General features: G+C 36.4%; 1 protein-coding gene across 1 annotated transcript in view; it reads left to right on the forward strand.

The window, feature by feature from the left end:
* Positions 1–21,768, forward strand: part of cacna1bb (calcium channel, voltage-dependent, N type, alpha 1B subunit, b) — an 85,998-nt gene that overhangs the window by 37,078 nt on the left and 27,152 nt on the right. The window contains 12 exon segments of the mRNA XM_073824022.1: positions 1,882–2,553; positions 2,886–3,055; positions 4,431–4,557; positions 4,698–4,827; positions 5,618–5,677; positions 6,772–6,878; positions 14,543–14,639; positions 16,317–16,477; positions 18,161–18,301; positions 18,965–19,166; positions 19,842–20,006; positions 20,683–20,793. Coding sequence (XP_073680123.1) covers positions 1,882–2,553; positions 2,886–3,055; positions 4,431–4,557; positions 4,698–4,827; positions 5,618–5,677; positions 6,772–6,878; positions 14,543–14,639; positions 16,317–16,477; positions 18,161–18,301; positions 18,965–19,166; positions 19,842–20,006; positions 20,683–20,793 — 2,143 coding nt within the window.

Genomic DNA, 21,768 nt, shown 5'->3' on the forward strand with positions numbered 1-21,768 from the left:
ATGATGCTCTCTGTCCCCTTTTAACAATGGAAAAGCATTTGGTGTTGGACGTAAGTGAAATGCATGAGTCACAGAGCATGACATATAGTTTATACTGAAACTGCATATACAATTGAGGTCAAAAGTTTGCATAGACCTTGCAGAATCTTCAAAATGTGAATTATTTTACCAAAATAATAGGAATCATGCAAAATGCATGCTAGTACTGATCTGAATTTCACTTAAAATATATTACATATAATCTACAAGAGAAATTAATAGTTGAATTTATGAAAATTATCCAGTTCAAAAGTTTATATACATTTAATTCTTAATACTGTGTTGTTACCTGAATGATCCACAACTGTTTTTTTTTTTTTGGTTTAGTGTACTGTATGATTTTGAGATCCATCTTTTCACACAGAGGACAACTGAGGGACTCATATCCAACTATTACAGAAAGTTCAAACACTCACTGATGCTTCAGAAGAAAAAAGATGCAATAAGAGCCGGGGGTGAAAACTTTTGAACAAAATTAAGATTTTTCTTATTTTGCCTAAATATCATATTTGTTTCATTTAGTACTGCCATTCAAAAGCAACATAAGATACTTAATTGTTTCCCAGAAGACAAAATAAGTTACATTTACCCTGATATTCAGATCTCAAAATAATACAGTCGTTGTTGGAAAGGGTTCAAATACACAAAAATGCTGAAAAACCTAAGAATTTGTGCGACTTGGAGGATTTTTCTGAAAAACAGCGGGCAGTTTAACTGTTCAGGACAAACAAGGGAATTATGAACTATCACTAAACAAACAAAAAAAAAATGCTGTGGATCATTCAGGTAACAACACAGTATTAAGAATCAAGCGTATGTAAACTTTTAAATGGGGCCATTTTTATAAATAAATTTTTATTTTCTCTTGTGGACTGTATAGAAACGTATATGTATTCAGGTCAGTACTAAATAGTAAATAACATTCATTTTCGTAGGATCCCTCTTATTTTGGAAAAACATTTTGCAGAATCTGCAAGGTGCATGTAAACTTTTGACCTCAACTGTAGAAAAACATCTGTGCCAACCACTATTACACTCGAATGATTGACAGCTTGATAAGCATAGCTCACCCAAAAGTGAAAAATCTGTCATTTACTCACATTCTTAGTGTTTTAAACTGGTTTGAATGCCTTAAAATATACATCATGTGTCATATTGATAGCTTTTATGATGTTTTTGCATCCACTGAAAGCTCCACTTCTGACTTATTATAATAACACAGAAAAGAATGACCAAAGAATTTCTTCATTTGTGTTCCACAGAAGAAATAAACTCATACAGGTTTGAAATGACGTCAAGGTGAATAAATATGTGACAGCACTTTCATTTATGGGTGGACTTTACTTTTAAAGTGGCCATAACTCACAAAGTTTAACTTAGTTTAGAACAGTCAGTCTTGTTTATAATTTTTTCAAAGGCCACAGTAGCTGTTTATTTGTCTACTGTACCATAGTTCACCCAAAAATGAAAATTCTGTCTTTAATTACTCACCCTCATTTCGTTCCAAACCTGTAAGACTTTTAGAACACAAATTAAGATATTTTTGATTGGTTGAATCACTGTTTTATAGATGTCCTTGCTACCTTTCCGGGCCTTGAACGTGGTAGTTGCTGTCGATGCAGGTTCAGAATGCTCTCAGATTTCATGAAAAATGTCTTTATTTCAGGTTTGGACTGACATAAGGCTGAGTAAATCTTGACAGAATTTTCATTTCTGTGGGTGTATTATCCCTTTAGCCATGATAAATGTGATTTTGAGTGATCAACAGTGGTGGGCTCATGGATGTGGGAGGAAATGCATAGTAATGTGCGTAATTCAGGTGAATGTTCTTCCATCCCTCAGTAAAGAGCAGCAGAGGTCACTGCAGAAGATGTCCATATGGGAGCAGCGCACCAACCAGCTGCGAAGACATAACCTGCGCAGCAGCAGCGAGGCCCTCTACAATGAACTAGAGCCTGAAGAGCGTCTGCGTGTGTCTTCGGCACTCCATCTGCGGCCCGACATGAAGGCCCACCACGATCGTCCACTGGTAGTGGAGCACCGAGACGGCACTGTGGACAATTCCAGGACTGACAGAGATGGAGATACTTCAGACTCTCAACCGTCCTCCGGCCAACCAAGAAAGCACCATCGATGTCGAGGAGAGAATGGAGATGCAGGAGAGGGGAGGCACCATAGACACCACAGCCGAAACAGAGAGCACCAGGGTGGCCTGGAGCACAGCAACAGTCAAGATGGAGAACACAGAAACCACCACACGGCTGGTTCTCCTGAGGAGGGTATAGGGATGGAGGATAGAGAACACAGACACCATCATTCGCGTCGATCTAGAGAGGTCAATGGGAATGGCAACGGCAACAGCACGATCGGTAATGGAGGCCGAGGTGAGGGTAGGATACGAGGTCACAGAGAGGGTGAAGGAGGGAATGGAGAGAGAAGGAGACACCGGCCACGTGTTAAAGCCCAATCCACACTGGATGGAGAAGAATGCAGAGAGAATGGTGGAAAACACAGGTACACTTAAAGGGATAGTCCACCCAAAAATAAAAATTCTGGCCTCATGTTTTTTCAACCTGTTTTTCTTTAAAATAAATTACATTACTTTGATGTTTTTTTTTATAATGCAATGTCATTCATCATTTTATGTGAGATGTTTTGAAGCCACATACATCCGGAATAGAGTGACATTGAGTGCATAATAAGACATGGCATTTTTTCCTACATTTTCATTGTTGCTTTGATCTGCATGTACTTTGTAAAGCATTAGGCAGCACTTTGAGATATATTGTGTATGTATGTTGTATGTATATATTTTCATTCAGATAAATAGGCTTTTGATATTAAAGGGGCAGACCAACAGGAACTGATAGTCTGGCCACCAGCCCTCTCCAGACTCCTACTGAAGAGAAGCCAGAAGACAAAGATAATCTAAAAAACAGCACCAGAGTGGGTCCAACTGGAGTCAACATCCCTGTCACCATAACTGCCCCACCAGGAGAGACTACAGTCATTCCCAGTAAGTATTCTTTTTTCTCCTGTCGCATGTGCTCAAAAGGTTTCGTGAAGTTTTGAGTTTTCATTGAGGCTTTATAGGCTTATACAACCCCTTTTTTTCTAAACGACCCTGTTATAGCTTGCCAAAGGGTACATTTCAACATTTTTTTGAAAATTATTAACCTAGAGAGTCCAGAGAATTTCACTGCAGTGTTTTTTTTTCCAGAGTGAGCGAAAAACCTAGGATTAGTTCATAGAAGTATGTTTTTTGCATTTTTTCAATTATTTAACAGTTTGATTGACACCAGTGGTTCTAGAGGCAAAGTCGTTCAGATAGAGGAGGTATATTGTATGATACAAATATCGTGTGTATGTGTAAAAAAAACTGGAAACATACAATCATTTATGCCCTTGAAAAATGCAATATTGTCCCCCAGTGGCATTTTCCTTTAGGGCCATGAGGCAAACAGGCCCACCAAGTTTCATTCTGATCGACCTCCATTTAGCTTGTCTAATAGGTGCTCAAAATTCATTGCTCTATGCGGCCATGTTTTTTGAGATACGCAAATGTCCTTATAGGCATGTTGATAGGACAAACGGTTGCGTAGGAATGGCTGTTTGTATGTTTTTTCCCTCTAATAGCACCAGCAAGAGGCCAGGCTCCACAACTTTTTTCAAAAGTTATAGGATTTATAGGCTTTTGGGTATATTTTTTCAAAAGTTGTAGCCGTTTTAATAAAGACGGCCCGGTCCCTTTCAAACGTATTGGCATCCCTTTGCGACGGAGAGTTGAAAGGCAATTTTTTGATAATTATTGATACTGACTCTCCATAGAATCTTCCTGCACTGGTTTCTGATCAGGTGAAAAACCTAGGACTAGTGTGCAAAAGTAGGTTTTTCAAAAATTAAAATGCTAAATACCTGAAAATGTATCCCGAGTTTATCACTTTTGATCGCTGTAGCGCCCCCATCAGTTCAATTGGGGTGAGCCTCGGTGATGTTGTAGACTGTGGGAGTACTACCTGTCCTCCAAGTTTCAAGTTTCAAAGATTTACAGTTTGGTCGGCTCGATCAGTTTTACGTGGCGATTGCTGATCATTGGCCACTCTATTACAATCAGTGCTATTCGCTTGAAACCCCTAAACAGCAGCCTAGGCATTATGCTAAATTACTCCTTTTGTGTTCCTCAGGGGAGAACGTGTTTTGAGTGACATGAGGGTGAATGCATGATGACAGAATATGCATTTTTGTTGCATTATCCCTTTAAGTATTATCTACTAACTACATAATCATTTTTGAAAAAGCAGCACCGCTAAAAAGATGGCAGCTTTGAATGTTTATTTGACACGTGTGACATTCTCTCCTCATCTTTGCTCTAATGATCATCTGTTTGACAGTGAACAACATTGATGGTGACAGTTTACTGCTGAACGAGGAAAAGAAGGATCTTGATGAGCTAAATCAGAATGTGCCCAAACACATTCTGCCATACAGCTCCATGTTTGTGTTTGGTCCAACTAACCCGTGAGTTAAACCCCAATTTACTATGTTGCAGACAAACATTTGAGGAAAGATTTGAAATATGTATTTGCTCCAAATTAGAAGTTGTAACATATCTGCTAAATATTGTGAATAAGTGTTGTGTTTCGGTGTTGTCTCCATAGAGTAAGACGGCTGTGTCATTATGTGGTGAACCTACGGTATTTTGAGATGTGTATCCTCACAGTCATCACCATGAGCAGCATCGCTCTCGCTGCTGAAGACCCTGTGCAGGCCAATGCCCCGCGTAATGATGTAAGACACACAGACCCACCTTGAAATGTCAGGACATGTAAAAACTGTCATTTCCAAATTTCCAAAAATGTTTTCCTTGTCTTTTTATATCTGTTTTTTTTAATGATATATAATAATGTCAATTTTTTAAATGTCTATAAATTTCTACAAACATTATCTCATAGTCGCTGTCTTTCACTGTATGCTGGGGTTATGACATCAGCTGTGTTTACATAACTCAAAAACACTACTGTAGGGCAGTATTGCAGCCCTTGTCTGAACTGTCACGCTGAGGGTTGTCACTAGCCCCACCGACTGGCTTTTGGACCATATTTTTATTTCGGGACAGCCCGTGAGCAGACTGAAGCGCCCAGTGTGACCACATTAGCCCATAAGCGTAGCTTACTAAACATTGCTCTCTGAATTACAGAGAATTACATGTAAACATGTCTGCAAGAATCCCATTATCCACTGTCTTTTCCTTCCAATTGATTTACTGAGCAAGCGGCCTGTTTGATGAATCTCTGCTTTCACCCAGTGTTTCCCAGCTGCTCATGTGGAAGAAATGAAAATTGCAGTATTTATTTAAAATATCTATTTTTGTCTTTCAAAAAATACAATGTACACCATGTTCTGTTTTGGAGATTATTGAATTACTCGCTGAATCATAGCTGCAGTGAAGCCAAACACTATGGTTTATGCTGAGATTTGTTATATTATTTATGGCATCATCCAGTCTGTGGGACTGCACAAATGTGAAATAGAAAATAACTGCTTATTTCTAACTACATATTTCTTGGGGTTTTCTCAGGTGCTGAAATATCTAGATTACGTCTTCACTGGTGTGTTCACGTTCGAGATGGTTATAAAGGTAAATTAAATTGCCTTTCGTCTATTTTTAAAACTTGCAACAATAAACATGGATTTATTTACACTACCCATCAAAGGTTTAGTGCAGGTATAATTTATTAATGTGTTTTGAAAGAAGTCTCTGATGCTCACCAAGGCTGCATTTGTTTTAAAATACACTGTCAGTCAAAAGTTTTTGAACAGTAAGATTTTTAATGTTTTTTAAAGAATTCTCTTCTGTTCACCAAGCCTGCATTTATTTGAAACAAAATACAGCAAAAGCAGTAATATTGTGAAAAAATTTTACTTGTATACTTTAATTTCTTTTATTTAACAAGGATGCTTTCAATTGATCAAAAGCAATGATAAAGACATTTATAATGTTACAAAAGATTTTTATTTAAGTTAAATGCTGTTCTTCTGAACTTTGTATTGATTAAAGAAACCTGACAAAATTCTACTCAGCTGTTTTCAACATAATATTAATAATAAATGTTTTAGAATATTAGAAGGATTTCTGAAAAATCATGTGACTGGAGGAATGATCCTAAAAAATCAGCTTTTAATCACAGGAATAAATTACATTTTAAAATATATTCAAATAGAAAACAGTTATTTTAAATAGTAAAAGAATATTTTAAAATTGTATTGTTTTTGTTGTACTTTGGATCAAATAAATTCAGGCTTGGTGAGCAGAAGAGTTCTTAAAAAAAACATTAAAAATCGTACTGTTTAAAAACTTTTGACTGGTACAGTAAAAACAATAATATTGTTAAATAAAATAAGTTTTCTATTTTTAAATTTTGAAAAAAAAATGTTTACTGTGATTTTAAAGCTGAACACCAGCCATTACTCCAGTCTTCAGTGTCACATGACTCTTCTAATATGTCATTCTAATATGCTGATTTGCTGCTGAAGAAATATTTCTTTAAAAAATTACTAATATTGAAGAGAGTTGTGCTGCTTAGCATTTTTGTGGAAACTGATCAATTTTTTTCCCTGGATTCTTAGAATCTTTTATAGAAAGAACAGCATATTTTTTAATATATTCTTTTTATATATTTTTTAATATATTCTGAATAAAATCAATACTATTTTTCGCCTTCTCCCTTCTAGATGATTGATCTTGGCCTGCTGTTGCATCCTGGGTCTTACTTTAGGGATCCGTGGAACATACTGGACTTCATCGTAGTCACCGGCGCTCTGGTGGCATTCGCCTGCTCGTGAGTGGCTTTTTTTGTAATTCTGTCAGAGTGAAGCAGACAGATCGGTCAGAAGAGCAGACTGTCAGTTCAAATTCAGCAAGAGAGCATTCGGTCGAAAATGACGGAAACAGGATGTGACTGTCTCCTGTTTAGTATCTGGTGTGAGATAGAGCTCTGTGATGAGGGGAAGTGTGGCATCTGTGTGTAGTTTGGTCTTCGGAACTGATCGGTTTAACGTGCATCTGTTTTTTTTAGCTCACAATAGGAATCGTGTATAGCACGCACACCTGTGCTAATGATTCGAGTTTAGTATTTCCCAGAGGAGCTGAGCCAGACTGTTGCAGAGAAGACACATTTCCCAGCAGTTTGCTTTTAATTTTTATTGTTGCTGACCCACCCATGATAATTAGCAATGATTTCCTAAATGTGCAGTTGCTCTTCAAGTTGAATTGATTTATAATTTGCATCTGACGGGCAGAAAAACGACAATGAAATCCAGTCACATATAAACATAATAGACTCACATTAAAGGAACTGTTCACTTTAAAATAAAAAAATTGCTGAATCTTTAAGATACAGCTGAAGTCAAAAGTTTACATACACCTTGCAGAATCTGAAAAATGTTAATTATTTTACTAAAATAAGAGTGATCATACAAAATGCATGTCATTTTTTATTTATTACTGACCTGAATATTTCACATAAAATACATTTACATATTGTCCACAAGATAAATTTTATAGTTAAATTTATAAAAATGCCCCCCCCCATTCAAAAATTTACACACACTTGATTCTTAATACTGTGTTGTTACCTGAATGACAAACAGCTGTGTTTTTTTGTTTGTTTGTTTTTTTTTGTTTTTTTGTGATAGTTGTTCATTAATCCCTTGTTTGTCCTGAACAGTTAAACTGCCTGCTGTTCTTCAGAAAAAATCCTTTAGGTCCCACAAATTCTTTGGTTTTAACTATTACAGGTTCAAACACTCACTGATGCTCCAGAAGAAAAAAACATGCATTGAGACCTGTGGAGTGAAAACTTTTGAACAGAATGAAGATGTGTGCATTTTTCTTATTTTGCCTAAATATCATATATTTTTAATGTAGTAAAAAAAGATGCATTAAGAGCTGGGGAGTGAAAACTTTTGGAATTTAAAGATCAGGGTAAATTTTATTTATTTTGTCTTCTGGGAAACATGCAAGTATCTTCTGTAGCTTCTGAAGGGCAGTACTAAATGAAAAAAAATATGATATATAAGCAAATTGTACACATCTTCATTCTGTTAGAAAGTTTTCACCTCCTGGCTTTTAATGCATTGTTTTTCATTCTGAAGCATCAGTGAGCCTTTGAACCTTCTGTAATAGTTGCTTATAGGTCCCTCAGCTGTCCCCCGTTGGAAAGGGTTCAAATACACATAAATGCTGAAAAACCAAAGAATTTGTGGGACCTGAAGGATTTTTATGAAGAACAGCAGGCAGTTAAACTGTTCAGGACAAAATCTTTTTTTTTTTTTTCATTTCAACTATTTTTTTTCTCTTTTGGGCTTTATGTAAACTTTTTTTATGTGAAATATCTTATTAGGTCAGTACAAAAAAAAAAATGCATTTTGTATGATCCCTCTTATTTCGGTAAAATAATTAACATTTTGCAGATTCTGCAAGGTGTATGTAAACTTTATAGATGAGTTTGTTTCTTCAAAAGAAAAGATCTGAAGAAATTTAGCATTAAAGCATTTGCTCACCAGTGGATCCTCTGCAGTGAATGAGTCGAAACGGCTGATAAAAACATCACAATAATCCACAAGCCATCCACACAACATCAGTTAATGCCTCGTGAAGTGAAAAGCTGCAATAAATCCATCATTAACACTATTGTTTCCAGCAAAAATTTAAGTCTTTTTCTTTTGTCTGAATCAGGAAAGAAATATGCACAGACTAAACAGTGTTTACAAATCTAAATTACAGTTCAAAACAAGTCTGTGTATGAATTTTGATGTGAAAGGGAAACAAGGCATGGGGTTTTTCACTGGAGGAAGCATTATTATGGATTATGGACTGGCATTTTGGCCAGAAGCAACAGTTAAAGTTAAAACGCCTTAATTATGGATTTGTTTTTTACAAACACACAGATTTTCACTTCTCAAGACATTAATTGATGGACTAGAGTCATGTTTTCAATCAGACGGCACCCATTCACTGCAGAGTATCCATTGAAATGCTAATCTTTTTCAAATTCAGATGAAGAAACAAGCTCTACATCTTGGATCATCTGAGAGTAAGTACATTTTCAACAAAGTTCCATTTCTGGGTGAACTATGCCTTTAAAGTAGAGACCTGAGCGATATCAAGAGACCAGAATATTATAGAGTCTTAGGTACCTGAGCCACAAAGTAAATTCCTTCATAGCAATGCCCTTGCAACCACCCACAAACACACTAGCAACCACATAGCAGTGTGCTAACAACCACTCAACCACCACAACATCACAGCGGTGAGTTTTGCGTGGCCGACCGCCAGCATAAAGTATTTATGAAGCCAGTTGGATACAAATTCATCTGCAAGGCAAACCCACACGCTTGGTTTGACAGCGTGTGTGATTTGTGTAATAAATGCAAGGTCTAGTTTGAGTGTGGCTGAATCCTCTTAGTTGTCACGTGCAGATGCTCAGCTGTCTTTCTCCACCTCTACAGTTGACAGAAGGACCCTGGGGTGCTTTAAAATAGCTGAAAAAGAGGTGATAGAAAACTGCTCGGCTTTTAAGACCAGCCGTTCTGTGCGAGTTTGCAGCTGTATTATTTAGTAGTGCAAATTGTCCATCAGCTCTGGTTGGCACCTGTGCTTCCAATGGTGGCACTGCAGCTTATCTAGGCATTTGTTTAGCTGTAGACATTTTTTACTCTTTGTTTCAATTGGTTTAAGCGTGTAAGTGCCTGTGGTTTAACAAAGGATTGCTTAGGAACATATCAGCTCTGGTTTCAGTGCACTGTTGTATATTGATTATAAATGTATCTCATACTGCGTTCTCTTCTTTATGATTCTCTTGTGTTTGTCTCTCTTTAACTGTGATGTAATCTTCCTCTTTCCTGTGCTGTTCTTCAATGGTTGATAGCAAGCTTGTGTCCTGTGAGCTTTAACGTTTCTCATCTAGTTTTTTCTTTCTCCATCCATCTTTCTTTCTCTCTCTGTCTCTCTCTCTCGCTGTCTTTATCTGCCCTGTCCTTTCTTCTCGCTTGCGTTTCTATTAGGAGCTTCATGGGGTACGCATTTGTTATTACCTGCTTCCTGTGTATCTGCCTGAGTGTGTGTTTGTGTGGATGAGGAATCGCTAGACCAGTGCAACACATTCACTCCACTTTTGTAGACCACGATTGGTCATGAATTCTTAAACTCAATACACTTCAGCAAGTAAATACTGTAAACTTGAACTACCTGCCAGTTCTTCATTATTTAATCTGTATTTATATGGAAGCCCAACATTGTATGTGTTTTGCATATACAGTAATTATAAGAAAGACAGAATGACACTCGCTGCTGTAAGATTAAAGATGTACAGTTGAGGTAAAAAGTTTACTTACACCTTTTAGAATCTGCGAAATGTTAATTATTTTACCAAAATAAGAGGGATCCTACAAAATGCATGTTATTTTTTATTTAGTACTGACCTGAAAAAGATATTTCACATAAAAGATGTTTACATATAGTCCACAAGAGAAAATAAGAGTTGAATTAATAAAAATGACCCCATTTAAAAGTGTTTTTTGTTCAGTGATAGTTGTTTATGAGTGCTTTGTTTGTCCTGAACAGTTAAACCGCCCACTGTTCTTTAGAAAAATCATTCCGGTCCCACAAATTCTTTGGTTTTTCAGCATTTTTGTGTGTTTGAACCCTTTCCAACAATGATTATACGTTTTTGAGATCCATCTTTTCACACTGAGGACAACTGAGCAACTATCCAACTATTACAGAAGATTCAAACGCACACTGATGCTTCAGTGCCGGGGTTGAAAACTTTTGGAGTTTCAAGAACAGGGTAAATTTGATTTATTTTGCCTTCTGGGAAACATGTAAGTATCTTCTGTAGCTTCTGAAGTGCAGTACTACATGAAAAAAAATTATATTTAGGCAAAATAAGAAAAATAAGAAAATCTTCATTCTGTTCAAAAGTTTTCACCCCCCCCCCCCCCCCCCGGCTCGTAATGAAGGGTTTTTCCTTCTGAAGCATCAGTGAGCGTTTGAACCTTCTTTAATAGTTGCATATGAGTCCCTCAGTTGTCCTCAATGTGAAAAGATGGATCTCAAAATCATACAGTCATTGTTGGAAAGGGTTCAAATACACAAAAATGCTGAAAACCCAAAGAATTTGTGGGACCTGAAGGATTTTTCTGAAGAACAGCAGGCAGTTCAACTGTTCAGGACAAACAAGAGACTCTTCTTTCACTAAACAAAAAAATAATAATTCAGGTAACAACACAGTATTAGGAATCAAGCATATTTTCTATTTAATTTACTAAATAAAAAATAACATGCATTTTGTATCACCCCTCTTATTTTGTTAAAATAATTAACATTTTGCAAATTCTGCAAGGTGTATGTAAACCTTTGACCTCAACTGTACAGTACCAACCATGTATTTTACTTGCTGTACACAATCAGCATCTCTCACAGGACTTGCATGAACCTTCATGCATGTTCTTTCTAGTGTGTGTGGTTGTGTGTATGTTATGTTTTCCAGTCTGTAACCTTTTCACTTTTGTGGTTTTTATCACAGTTCCATGTTGCTACGTGTCTATATTTACTGCTCAAAGTAATTTATCTTGCAGAGATGCAAACAAACAGTAACTAATAATCCCTCACTGCATCACGTCTTTAATTATTGTACTGTTTTATTGTGCCCTGGAGTTGCTTTGATGCTTTTTAATCTTTCTTTGCTGTTCGTCCTTCCACAGTGTTTCCACTCAGTGACAGCTCTCTTCCGTTCTGATCTCATTTAATCTGCATTTACTGCTTATTCTGTGTCTGTGACGCGGCTTATTATGTGTGTGTTTCTTTGTTTGTGCAAATGTGCATGGTTTTTCATCGGTTTCCCTCGCCAGATCGCAGCAAAGCGTGACCAGGTGGGGACAGTCTATATATCTATAAAAACATACACTTTACTCCCCAACCTCCCCATGGATCGCTCCAAACTCACAACCCTTCAACTCTTCCTCTCGTTCAGCCTTTGTAGAAGAGGATGGACTTACTTTTACCCAATGACTTGACCTTTGAGCTTTGCCAGGGCTTTTAGAAACTACTACTCCTACTGTTTCCAGAGGACAGCCACCCTGTATGCTAACAGTCAAACAAGAGCTGAATTACTATTGATAATTGCTATTAAGTTATGGACATTAGTAAAAAAAAAATCGGATATCAGAAGTTCTATAAACTGCTTGTTGTAAAAGATGCACTACCATTCAAAAGTTTTTGAACAGTAAGATTTTTAATGTTTTTTTTAAAGATGTCTCCTCTGTTCACGAAGCCTACTTTTATTTAATTCGAAATACAGCAAAAACAATACAGTTTTGGAATATTTTTACTATTTAAAATAACTGTTTTCTATTTGAAATTTAAAAAAAATATTCTTGTGGTTTTAAAGCAGATTTTTAGCATCATTACTTTTAATTATTCTAATATTCTGATTTGCTGCTCAAAAACATTTATTATTATTATTATTATTATTATTATTATTATTATTATTTTAAGTAGTAAATATATTTTACAATATTGCTGCTTTTGCTGTATTTTAGATCAAATAAATGCAGGCTTAGTGAGCAGAAGAGACTTCTTTAAAAAACATTAAAAAACTTTTGACTGGTAGTAAAGATTGATGATGATGTTGGGTTGTTTAATACATATTGAAAATTATAATACATATTCAATATAAATATAAATATTTTTGGCACTAAAAAGTGTTTGTTTTACTGAATTTTATATAATTTGATTGTTAAAAAACTCCCACAATTCCTGCAAAAAATAGGTGAAATAAAAATAATAAAAAGAAAAAATAAATATAAAAAGAAGAAAAAAATAAATTTCAAGACATTTTTCCCATTAATTAATAAAAAATTTGGTGAAATTTTGCATAATTATCACAAATACAGTGTCACAATGTAAATTATAATTTTAATTTTATAATAATTTCTTGTTCAATACACATTGTTGCAAAGCAGCTTCACAGAAAATAAAAGTTTTCTTGTGAATCTTGTGTTTTCCTTTTATTTTGGCTTTAATTTGACCCGGATATGCAATTAACCCTTGTATCAGGGTGCATTAAGTATAGCTTTATTCTGTCACAAACACTGTGTGTTGGGTGCTTGATGACAGATCTTCCTCTGAAATCTATGGGAGTATAGTTGAGTGTCTCATTGGGCAGAGATCCACATGCACTCCTGGGGTGTGTGTGAGACTGACAGACATTGCATGGACATTGCATGCCAGTGTGATAGACTCCCAACTCCTCATGGGAGGGAAAAAGTAAGCTGACAAATCACAGAGCTAATCTATGGCTCCCTGAACCTGGCTTTTTCCTTAGTATCAGAAAGTGTACTCACTCAGTATGCTTATTTGCAATGCTGAGCATTTGAAGTTTTGTATTATAAATGACAAATGCTTAAGACACACAGACACACAGAAAAAGCTTATCTTAGTGAAGCCTGACAGCCTATTTCAGATATCTTGCTGGTCAGAAAGGACCATTTTTTTGGGATTAAACAAGGTTGAAATGGAGGTTGTCCTTGTTCATCAACATGTCTGCTGAAGATTAGAAAAAAAGAGTTTTAATATAGCCTTTTCAGATGAGTTCCATTCTGTGTAATTTCACATGCCATTCATTGTAAACCTGCCGTACAGCGGCCGTAACATTCAGAAAGCTAATCATTCAGTGTGTCATTGAAGTTGACTGTCTTCAGTGACTTCATTTAACTTCAAGTCAATCCTGAAAACAAAGTTAAACTGTATGGAACTCGAACAACAAAGCTGCATTAATTATTCAAACTTCAAAAGGATTTATTTTCTATTTAGTTCACTTTATTAGTGTTACCTTATTAGGCAATCATCACTGTTATGAATGTCCATACTTAAGGTTACAACAGTATAAGTATTAAACTTCATTGTAGGCTTCCGAGTTTTGACTCTTACACTTGCAGTAAAGAATGCACCTGAACCATATTTAGAGACCAGAACATCTTAGAGACTTAAAGACGACCAACAACACCCTAGCAACACCTTGTAATTTGATTTTTTTAGTTTCTTAGCATCAGAATATGACTTGGCCAGCTGTGGTTTTTACAAAGAGACCATCCCTGCAAACAATGGATTGTTTCTTTGGATCTTTTTCTGTTGAATGATTGTTATTTTACAGAAATATTACATTTTAAATTGATTTATCATCAGTCTCAGAGGTAGGTTTGTTTCTGTAGAATAACCTCAGCTCGAAGGCATGCTTTCTACTAACCAAATAACCTCTAGCTAATGTAATTCTGAATTACATGATGGGCTGGAGGAAGTGATTAGCTCATTAAAATGTAATTGAATTGAGTTCAGGCTTTGTGCATGTGCTGGCAGATGACATCAAAACGCATCAAGTGGTAAAATGTGTGATCGCAAGCGTGTTCGAAATGTCTTTAAGTCATTGCTTTTTCCTTACAGAGGAACTAAAGGGAAGGACATCAACACCATCAAGTCCCTAAGGGTCCTTCGAGTCCTGAGGCCTTTGAAGACCATTAAGCGTTTGCCTAAACTCAAGGTAATGTCCCACTGTCTGGTTATTAGCCTGCTTAGCTCTGATATTATTCATATTCAGTTGAAGTCAAATGTTTTCATCCCCTTTCAGAATATGCAAAATGTTAATTATTTTACCAAAATAAGAGGGATCATACCTGTTGAATATTATTGTTTATTTAGTACTGAGCTGAATAAGATATTTCACTTAAGAGATGTTTACATAGTCCACAAGAGAAAATATTAGTTGAATTTATAAAAATGACCCCGTTCAAAAGTTTACATCCCCTTGATTCTTGATTCTGTTAACTGAACAGTTAAACTGCCTGCTGTTCTTCAGAAAAATCCTTCAGGTCCCACAAATGCCGCCGGCTTATAATGCATAGTTTTTCCTTCTGAAACATCAGTGAGTGTTTGAACCTTCTGTAATAGTTGCATATGAGTCCCTCAGTTGTCCTCAGTGTGAAAAGATGGATCTCAAAATCATACAGTCATTGTTGGAAAGGGTTCAAATACACAAAAATGTTGGAAAACCAAAGAATTTGTGGTATCTGAGGGATTTTTCTGAAGAATAGCAGGCAGTTTAACTGTTCAGGACAAACAAAGGACTCAAGAACAACTATCACTAAACAAAAAAAACACAGCTGTGGCTCATTCAAGTAAGAACACAGCTTTAGGAATCAAGAAATGAAACTTTTTTTTATCAATTCAACTATTATTTTCTCTTGTTCACTATATGTAAACATCTTTTATGTGAAATATCTTACTCAGGTCAGTAGTTAATAAACAACATGCATTTTGTATGATCCCTCTTATTTTGATTAAAATAGTTAATATTTAGCAGATTCTGAAAGGGGGGTGTAAACTTTTGGACTTTTTGCAAGTGGAATCAGGTTGGTTTTAGTTGTAAAATTACATGATCGGATAAACAAAAGTGAATTATCATTCATTAGAACTCAAATCTATCAGTTTCCCACAATTGACACACTATGTGTGTTACTGTGCTTGTTTGTGTGGATGTTTTACAGGCAAAGATGGTGCCCCTTGTGTAGACCTCCACATTAACAGCCTTGCTGCGTTATTCTCTGTAGTCAAATCACACACTTAGGCACACAAACAAATCGTTTTAGAGACACTCACTGTTATCTCATTACATGGCTAAATTATAGATTTAAACTTACATTTCACACCATCATTTATTCATTTGACTGAAGATTCGTCACCAGTGGCATTAGAGCAAATAATAGACTAACAAATAAAACTGCAGTTTAGCTAGGTTACAATACTAATGCAGAGAAAAAGCCTCACATGGCCATAGAGACATTTATCCTGCCTACGGAGATCTTATTACCATTAATGCCGAAAAATATACATACTACTCAGTGCAAATAATAATACCCTGAGGACATTAAATGAACAGAAATGACAGAAAAATTAGAAGATTTACACATCCCCCCACTCCCGGTTTATCCTCAGCCTAAGTGCAGTCATGTAGAGCTAGAGGAGCGGTAACCAATTAAGACTTTGCCACAGCCTACAATTAATGAACTCATGTGCTTCCATGACAGCCTTGTGACATTAACACGCGACGACACATTCGACACAGATGGATTTAACATTATGGTCTGCATGTGTCAGGAAGGCTCTCCACTCCAGAAGATGTTTGCAGGAGATCTGATTTATGCTGTTTGTGTGTCCCCAGTCCGTGTTTGACTGCGTGGTGAACTCTCTGAAGAATGTGCTCAACATCCTCATCGTTTACATCCTCTTCATGTTCATCTTCGCCGTTATTGCTGTGCAGCTTTTCAAGGGGAAGTTTTTTCACTGTACTGATGAGTCCAAAGCCCTGGAGAAGGACTGCAGGTATAGTGGAACTCTGGCTGGACTGTCAGGATATGTTTTGGATGATGAAAGAAAAGATGGATGGATGGATGGATGGATGGATGGAGAGAGGGATGGAAAGGCAAAGGAAAGGAAAGGAAAGGAAAGGAAAGGAAAGGAAAGGAAAGGAAAAGAAAGGAAAGGAAAGGAAAGAAGAGCGAGGGCAACAGGTTAGGCAAGCAGGAAGTAAAGACGAAGTGTGGAAAGGATGAGCAAAGGAATAAATGAAAGAAGAGTGAAGGAATGGAAGTAAGGTAGGCAGGTAGAAAAAAGGAAAGGTAGAAAAGCAGGGATATTTACAATTATTTATATACTATTATGTTTTTTTAATTTGCTTTTTTCAGTATATTTTAGTTTAACCCCTTCACTCTGACCCCCCATTTTTGAACATAGACCTAAAAATGCACTATCCAAACCTAAATTATAATTCATTCAAACACTTTTAAATAAAGACCTAAAGTTGGTCTCTTTTTAAAGGAGACAATCAGCAGATTATTAAGCAACCATTTAAAAAAATGAAACTGTAAAAAAGTTACAGAAGTTTAAATTTACTGTAAAGATTTACTGTTTTTTTATTTTTATATAAAATAAATATTTTACAAAATAGTTTTGCAAAAAAAGATTGCAAAAAAATTAAAGCCTCCTGTTATGATTTGGATTTTTTGAGGTGCACTTTTTAATTCAGAATTGTATTCCAGTTTTAGTTTAGTTTTAGATTGTATTTATTTCAAATGAATAATTTTAGTGCTTCAACATAAACTCATTTCAGTTAGTTGCCAAGTCAACAAAAAAGGTTTCATTTAATATTTATATTTAATTTTAGCTTTATTTTAGTTGACAAAAAGTGTTAATAATTGTTTTTTCCCTTATATTTATCCATTAACTATAGCCTTTCAACATTACAGTATAATTTAAAGCTATCAATTTTAACGTCTATTTGACTTTTTAATTATATAAAAAATAAATACTTCTAATTTAAGTGAGCTTAATACGATCCTTACATAAATCTATTATTTACCTGTGCCCTTCAGCAAGTAGGACATATAAAGAAATTGAATAAAGTTATAAAACACAAAATACTAAATTTAATATAGATGAACCCTTAAAGTTACAAAAGTTATTCCTTTTTTTTACTTTTGTCCTTTGATTCATAGACATCACAGCAGCTGGGTTATTCATTTATTTGGCTGCTATTACTTTAAGAGCTGCCGTTGCTGAAGGTCAAGCGGATTTGATGTGCATGCTCATAGTTTTATTTATGCTTTAATATGATGATATAAAGACTAAAGGTGGAAAGCATAGGTGCAAATTTAATGCCACAATCAGCCCTTTTCATTTTCATTTTCACATAATTTTTTGTCCAAAGCAGCAGTTAAGAAGGGTGGGCACCCATCAGCAGAAACATAAATCGTAAAAAAGGAAGGAAGGAAGAGTGAAATAAGAAAAGACTAAAGGTGAAAAGCAAAGGAAGAGTGAAAGAATGGATAGAAGGGAGGAAATTGAAAAGGGAGGAAAACAGACAGAAGGAAGTAAAGAAACTTTTCTCACAAGGTAAAAAAAAGGAAGCAGACAAAGAAGTACGAAGGCAGAAAGAAGGAATAAATGGAGTTTAAAAAAAAGAAAGTAAATCAAGACAAAGTTAGTTTTTGATGTGTCTGTACTTAGGGGTCAGTTCCTGGAATACGGCAGTGATGGAGTGGCCATGACACAGCCACGCGAGTGGAAGAAGTATGATTTCCATTATGACAACGTCCTGTGGGCCTTTCTGACCCTGTTCACTGTCTCTACAGGAGAGGGTTGGCCAACGTGAGTTCATACACATACACACACACACACACACTGTGATCTTACAGAGACACTCAATGTTGTTGGTTTTCTTACTCTGATCTCTTTCTCCTTTTACTCTGTCTGTTCTGATTAAGTTTCTCTTCTTGCACAACTCTCTCTGGTGTAATTTGTGTTCCTCTCCACTCTCTGGTTTCTTACTTTTAACTCCATGTTTTTGTAGAAAAACATACTAGGCTAAGAGAAAAAACTGTGTGGTGCAGTGCAGAAAATCCAGAAAGTTTTTCATATTTAACTTAAATCCCTCTTTAGCATTCAAAAGCTGCCTCTGGTACTCTGTGATATCTCTACGCATTGAGTTTTTTTGTGGACAAGGATGTAATCTTAACCATTGCATATAAACACTTCTTCCTGTCTGCAGTTTTAAAATGCTTTTGGTCTGTTACGCTTTGTGAAAATGTTTTACATCTGTATTATTTTGGGACTTTATGCCTGTAATAGAGAGTGTTAGAAATGAAAGGATAAAGGATAAAATTCTACAGTTAAATAGAAAATGGAAATCCCTTTGTAGTTTTAGATGTACCATCTCACGTTATATGGTTTAAATGGCTTTTAAATCTGGTCACTGTAGTTAAAATGCCAATATTTGATCATCTTTCTGACATTCTCTTTGTGCTTCTCTAGAGTGCTGAAACACTCTGTTGATGCCACATATGAAGACCAAGGTCCCAGTCCGGGTTACCGCATGGAAACGTCCATCTTCTACGTTGTCTACTTCATCGTCTTTCCCTTCTTCTTTGTCAACATCTTTGTGGCTTTGATCATCATCACGTTTCAGGAGCAGGGAGATAAAGCCATGTCGGAGTGCAGCTTGGAAAAGAACGAGGTAGGAAGGGGAAGTGGACGAGTTGATGAGGTGATGGCAAACTGTAGGCACCATTTTTCGGTGTATGCAAATTCAAGGTCAAAGTCTTGTTTCATACATGCACGGACAGTTGTGAGATGCCTGGGAGAGAGGCACTCTTAAGAGAATTCCTCTCACCTGTGTGAGGGCAACGCACCTGTCCATCTACATCTCCACTGCCTTGACTCTAAACTCCTTTGACAAACACATGCTCACACACACACAAAGCACAAACTTAAACCCCAGGAGGAACTACCAGACCAGTCAGGCAGAACTCTTTGAACTCTCTGGCTTTGTTCTGAAACCTTTTCTAAGCTGTATTGTTGTCCAAACCGTTATTGAACATCATTATATAGCACTAGGTTTTGAAACAGAGCAATTATCTATATTTATATATCTTTATATATCTGTATATATCTGTATCTTCTCTTAGAGGAAATATTAGCCTGTGTTTAAATATTAAACTGCTGTAACTCTGATTTGTGCAGCTGGTTTGATGTTTGTGTTCTAGAGCTCATTCACTCATTTGTTTGATTTAGAGAGCTCTGGGAATACCAATGCTGTTCTGATATTTAAACATGGAAAGATCAGGGTGAGGAGTAGTTCTATGCTTGTAGACTTCATTTTGAGATAATTCTGCTTTGATTTCATCCACAGCGAGCTTGTATTGACTTCGCTATCAACGCCAAACCTCTGACTCGCTACATGCCACAGGACAAGCAGTCTTACCAGTACAAGATATGGAAGTTTGTGGTGTCCACTCCATTTGAGTACTCCATCCTGACCATGATCGCCATCAACACAGTGGTCCTCATGATGAAGGTGAGGAGCTGTCATTTGCAGACTGTTGAACTTGCAATAAATGTTTTCTTATTTCTGGGAAAGACTTATAAAGCTTCTTATTGCCCTTTGACTGAAAATTACAACCAAAAGCCGCACAATGTGGCATCGTATCAGTGTTTTATTTTCCGAGTTGTGTATTTCAAGTTCTGTTGTGGTAAAATAGCAACAGGTAGCGCCAGTATCTTACAGATTGCAACCATTTCGTGTCATCAAAATAATTACACCCCCTATAGTCCAAAAATATGTATAAAATGATGTGTTTTTTTAAAAATAACAAATCTTTCATGGGTTTTCTACTACACGTTTCAGAAAGATACATAATTTATGTTATATTAAGCTATACAAATCTTAATAACTCTTCACTGATTTGTTCTTTGTAGAACCAAAAATTAATATTCTATGGTGTCGCTGTAAATCAAGTTTTTGAATTTTAATTTTTTTTAAGTGTACCAACGTTGTAGACAAACACTAAGACAGTCCAACACACAGATTGAGGTTCAGCAATGCTGATTATTGCATATGAAATGGTCTGTGAATATTCAGTTATGAATAAGTCATTTCTATTTTTGGACTCCTAAAAAGCCTAATTTGCAGATCTTGAGTGCAAAGTGAGTCACGGAGTCACTTTCTCTCTGTGTTTTTTCTTTCTCTGTAGTTCCATGGTGCTCCTAAACCGTATGAGGACATGTTAAAGTGGCTGAACATCATCTTCACGGCTCTCTTCACGCTGGAGTGCATTCTCAAGGTCATCGCCTTTGGCCCTCTGGTAAGTGTGGAGAGAGACTGATATTACTACTCTATCTATCTATCTATCTATCTATCTATCTATCTATCTATCTATCTATCTATCTATCTATCTATCTATCTATCTATCTATCTATCTGTCTGTCTGTCTGTCTGTCTGTCTGTCTGTCTGTCTGTCTGTCTGTCTGTCTGTCTGTCTGTCTGTCTGTCTGTCTGTCTATCTGTCTATCTATCTATCTATCTATCTATCTATCTATCTATCGATCGATCGCCATGCAACACATAACTTTTGCTTTCTTAATAGGGTAGTTCTTGGCCAGAATAAAGGTGAACCAGAAAAGGTGAACCAGACTTTTTTCTGATAGTAAACACTCAAAACTAGTTTGATTCAAAGTTGAGAGGAGCTGAATAAAGTGAGAGTATGACTGACTGATTTGAGCGAAAAGTGGAGCCCTGTTGGTTGATTGACCAGCCTGCAGAGCCGTCGGCAGTGCAAGAACTGTGAAATCAGTGAGAGGCTAATGACGGCCCGGTGGGTGAGAAGAGTGTGGTTGGGCGTACAGTATGAGCAGGGTTGTGTGTGATGCATCATAAATCTCTCTTCAATGCCGGCTGGTCTGACCTGCAGCAGAAGGGGTCTCATCTCAAGCTCCATTTCCATTTATGAGGCTCATTTATTAAGAAGCTTTTCTGGTGCGTGACGCTTGCGTTTACCTCCACCTGTTCGGAGCTCAGGGTTGATGAATGGGTCTCGCTTATGTTGTTCTGTCCGGGATCCATGTCTAGCAGCAGTCGACTAATCTTTGCTCCATTCAGGAGAGACATGAACCCAAGGCTAAGACACCTGACAGACTGTCCTGCCATGAAAGATCTATTACGCGACTCACCAATGTCTGCATTTCAGGCTGTCTGTGTTTGAGTGTGTATGATTCTCTATATCTGTAGGAGCCACATTGTCCTCACTTGAATAGAAATAGATTTCACAATAAAAACTGTC

The sequence above is a fragment of the Garra rufa genome, chromosome 19 (genome assembly GCF_049309525.1).
Source record: "Garra rufa chromosome 19, GarRuf1.0, whole genome shotgun sequence".
Taxonomy (NCBI): Eukaryota; Metazoa; Chordata; class Actinopteri; order Cypriniformes; family Cyprinidae; genus Garra; species Garra rufa.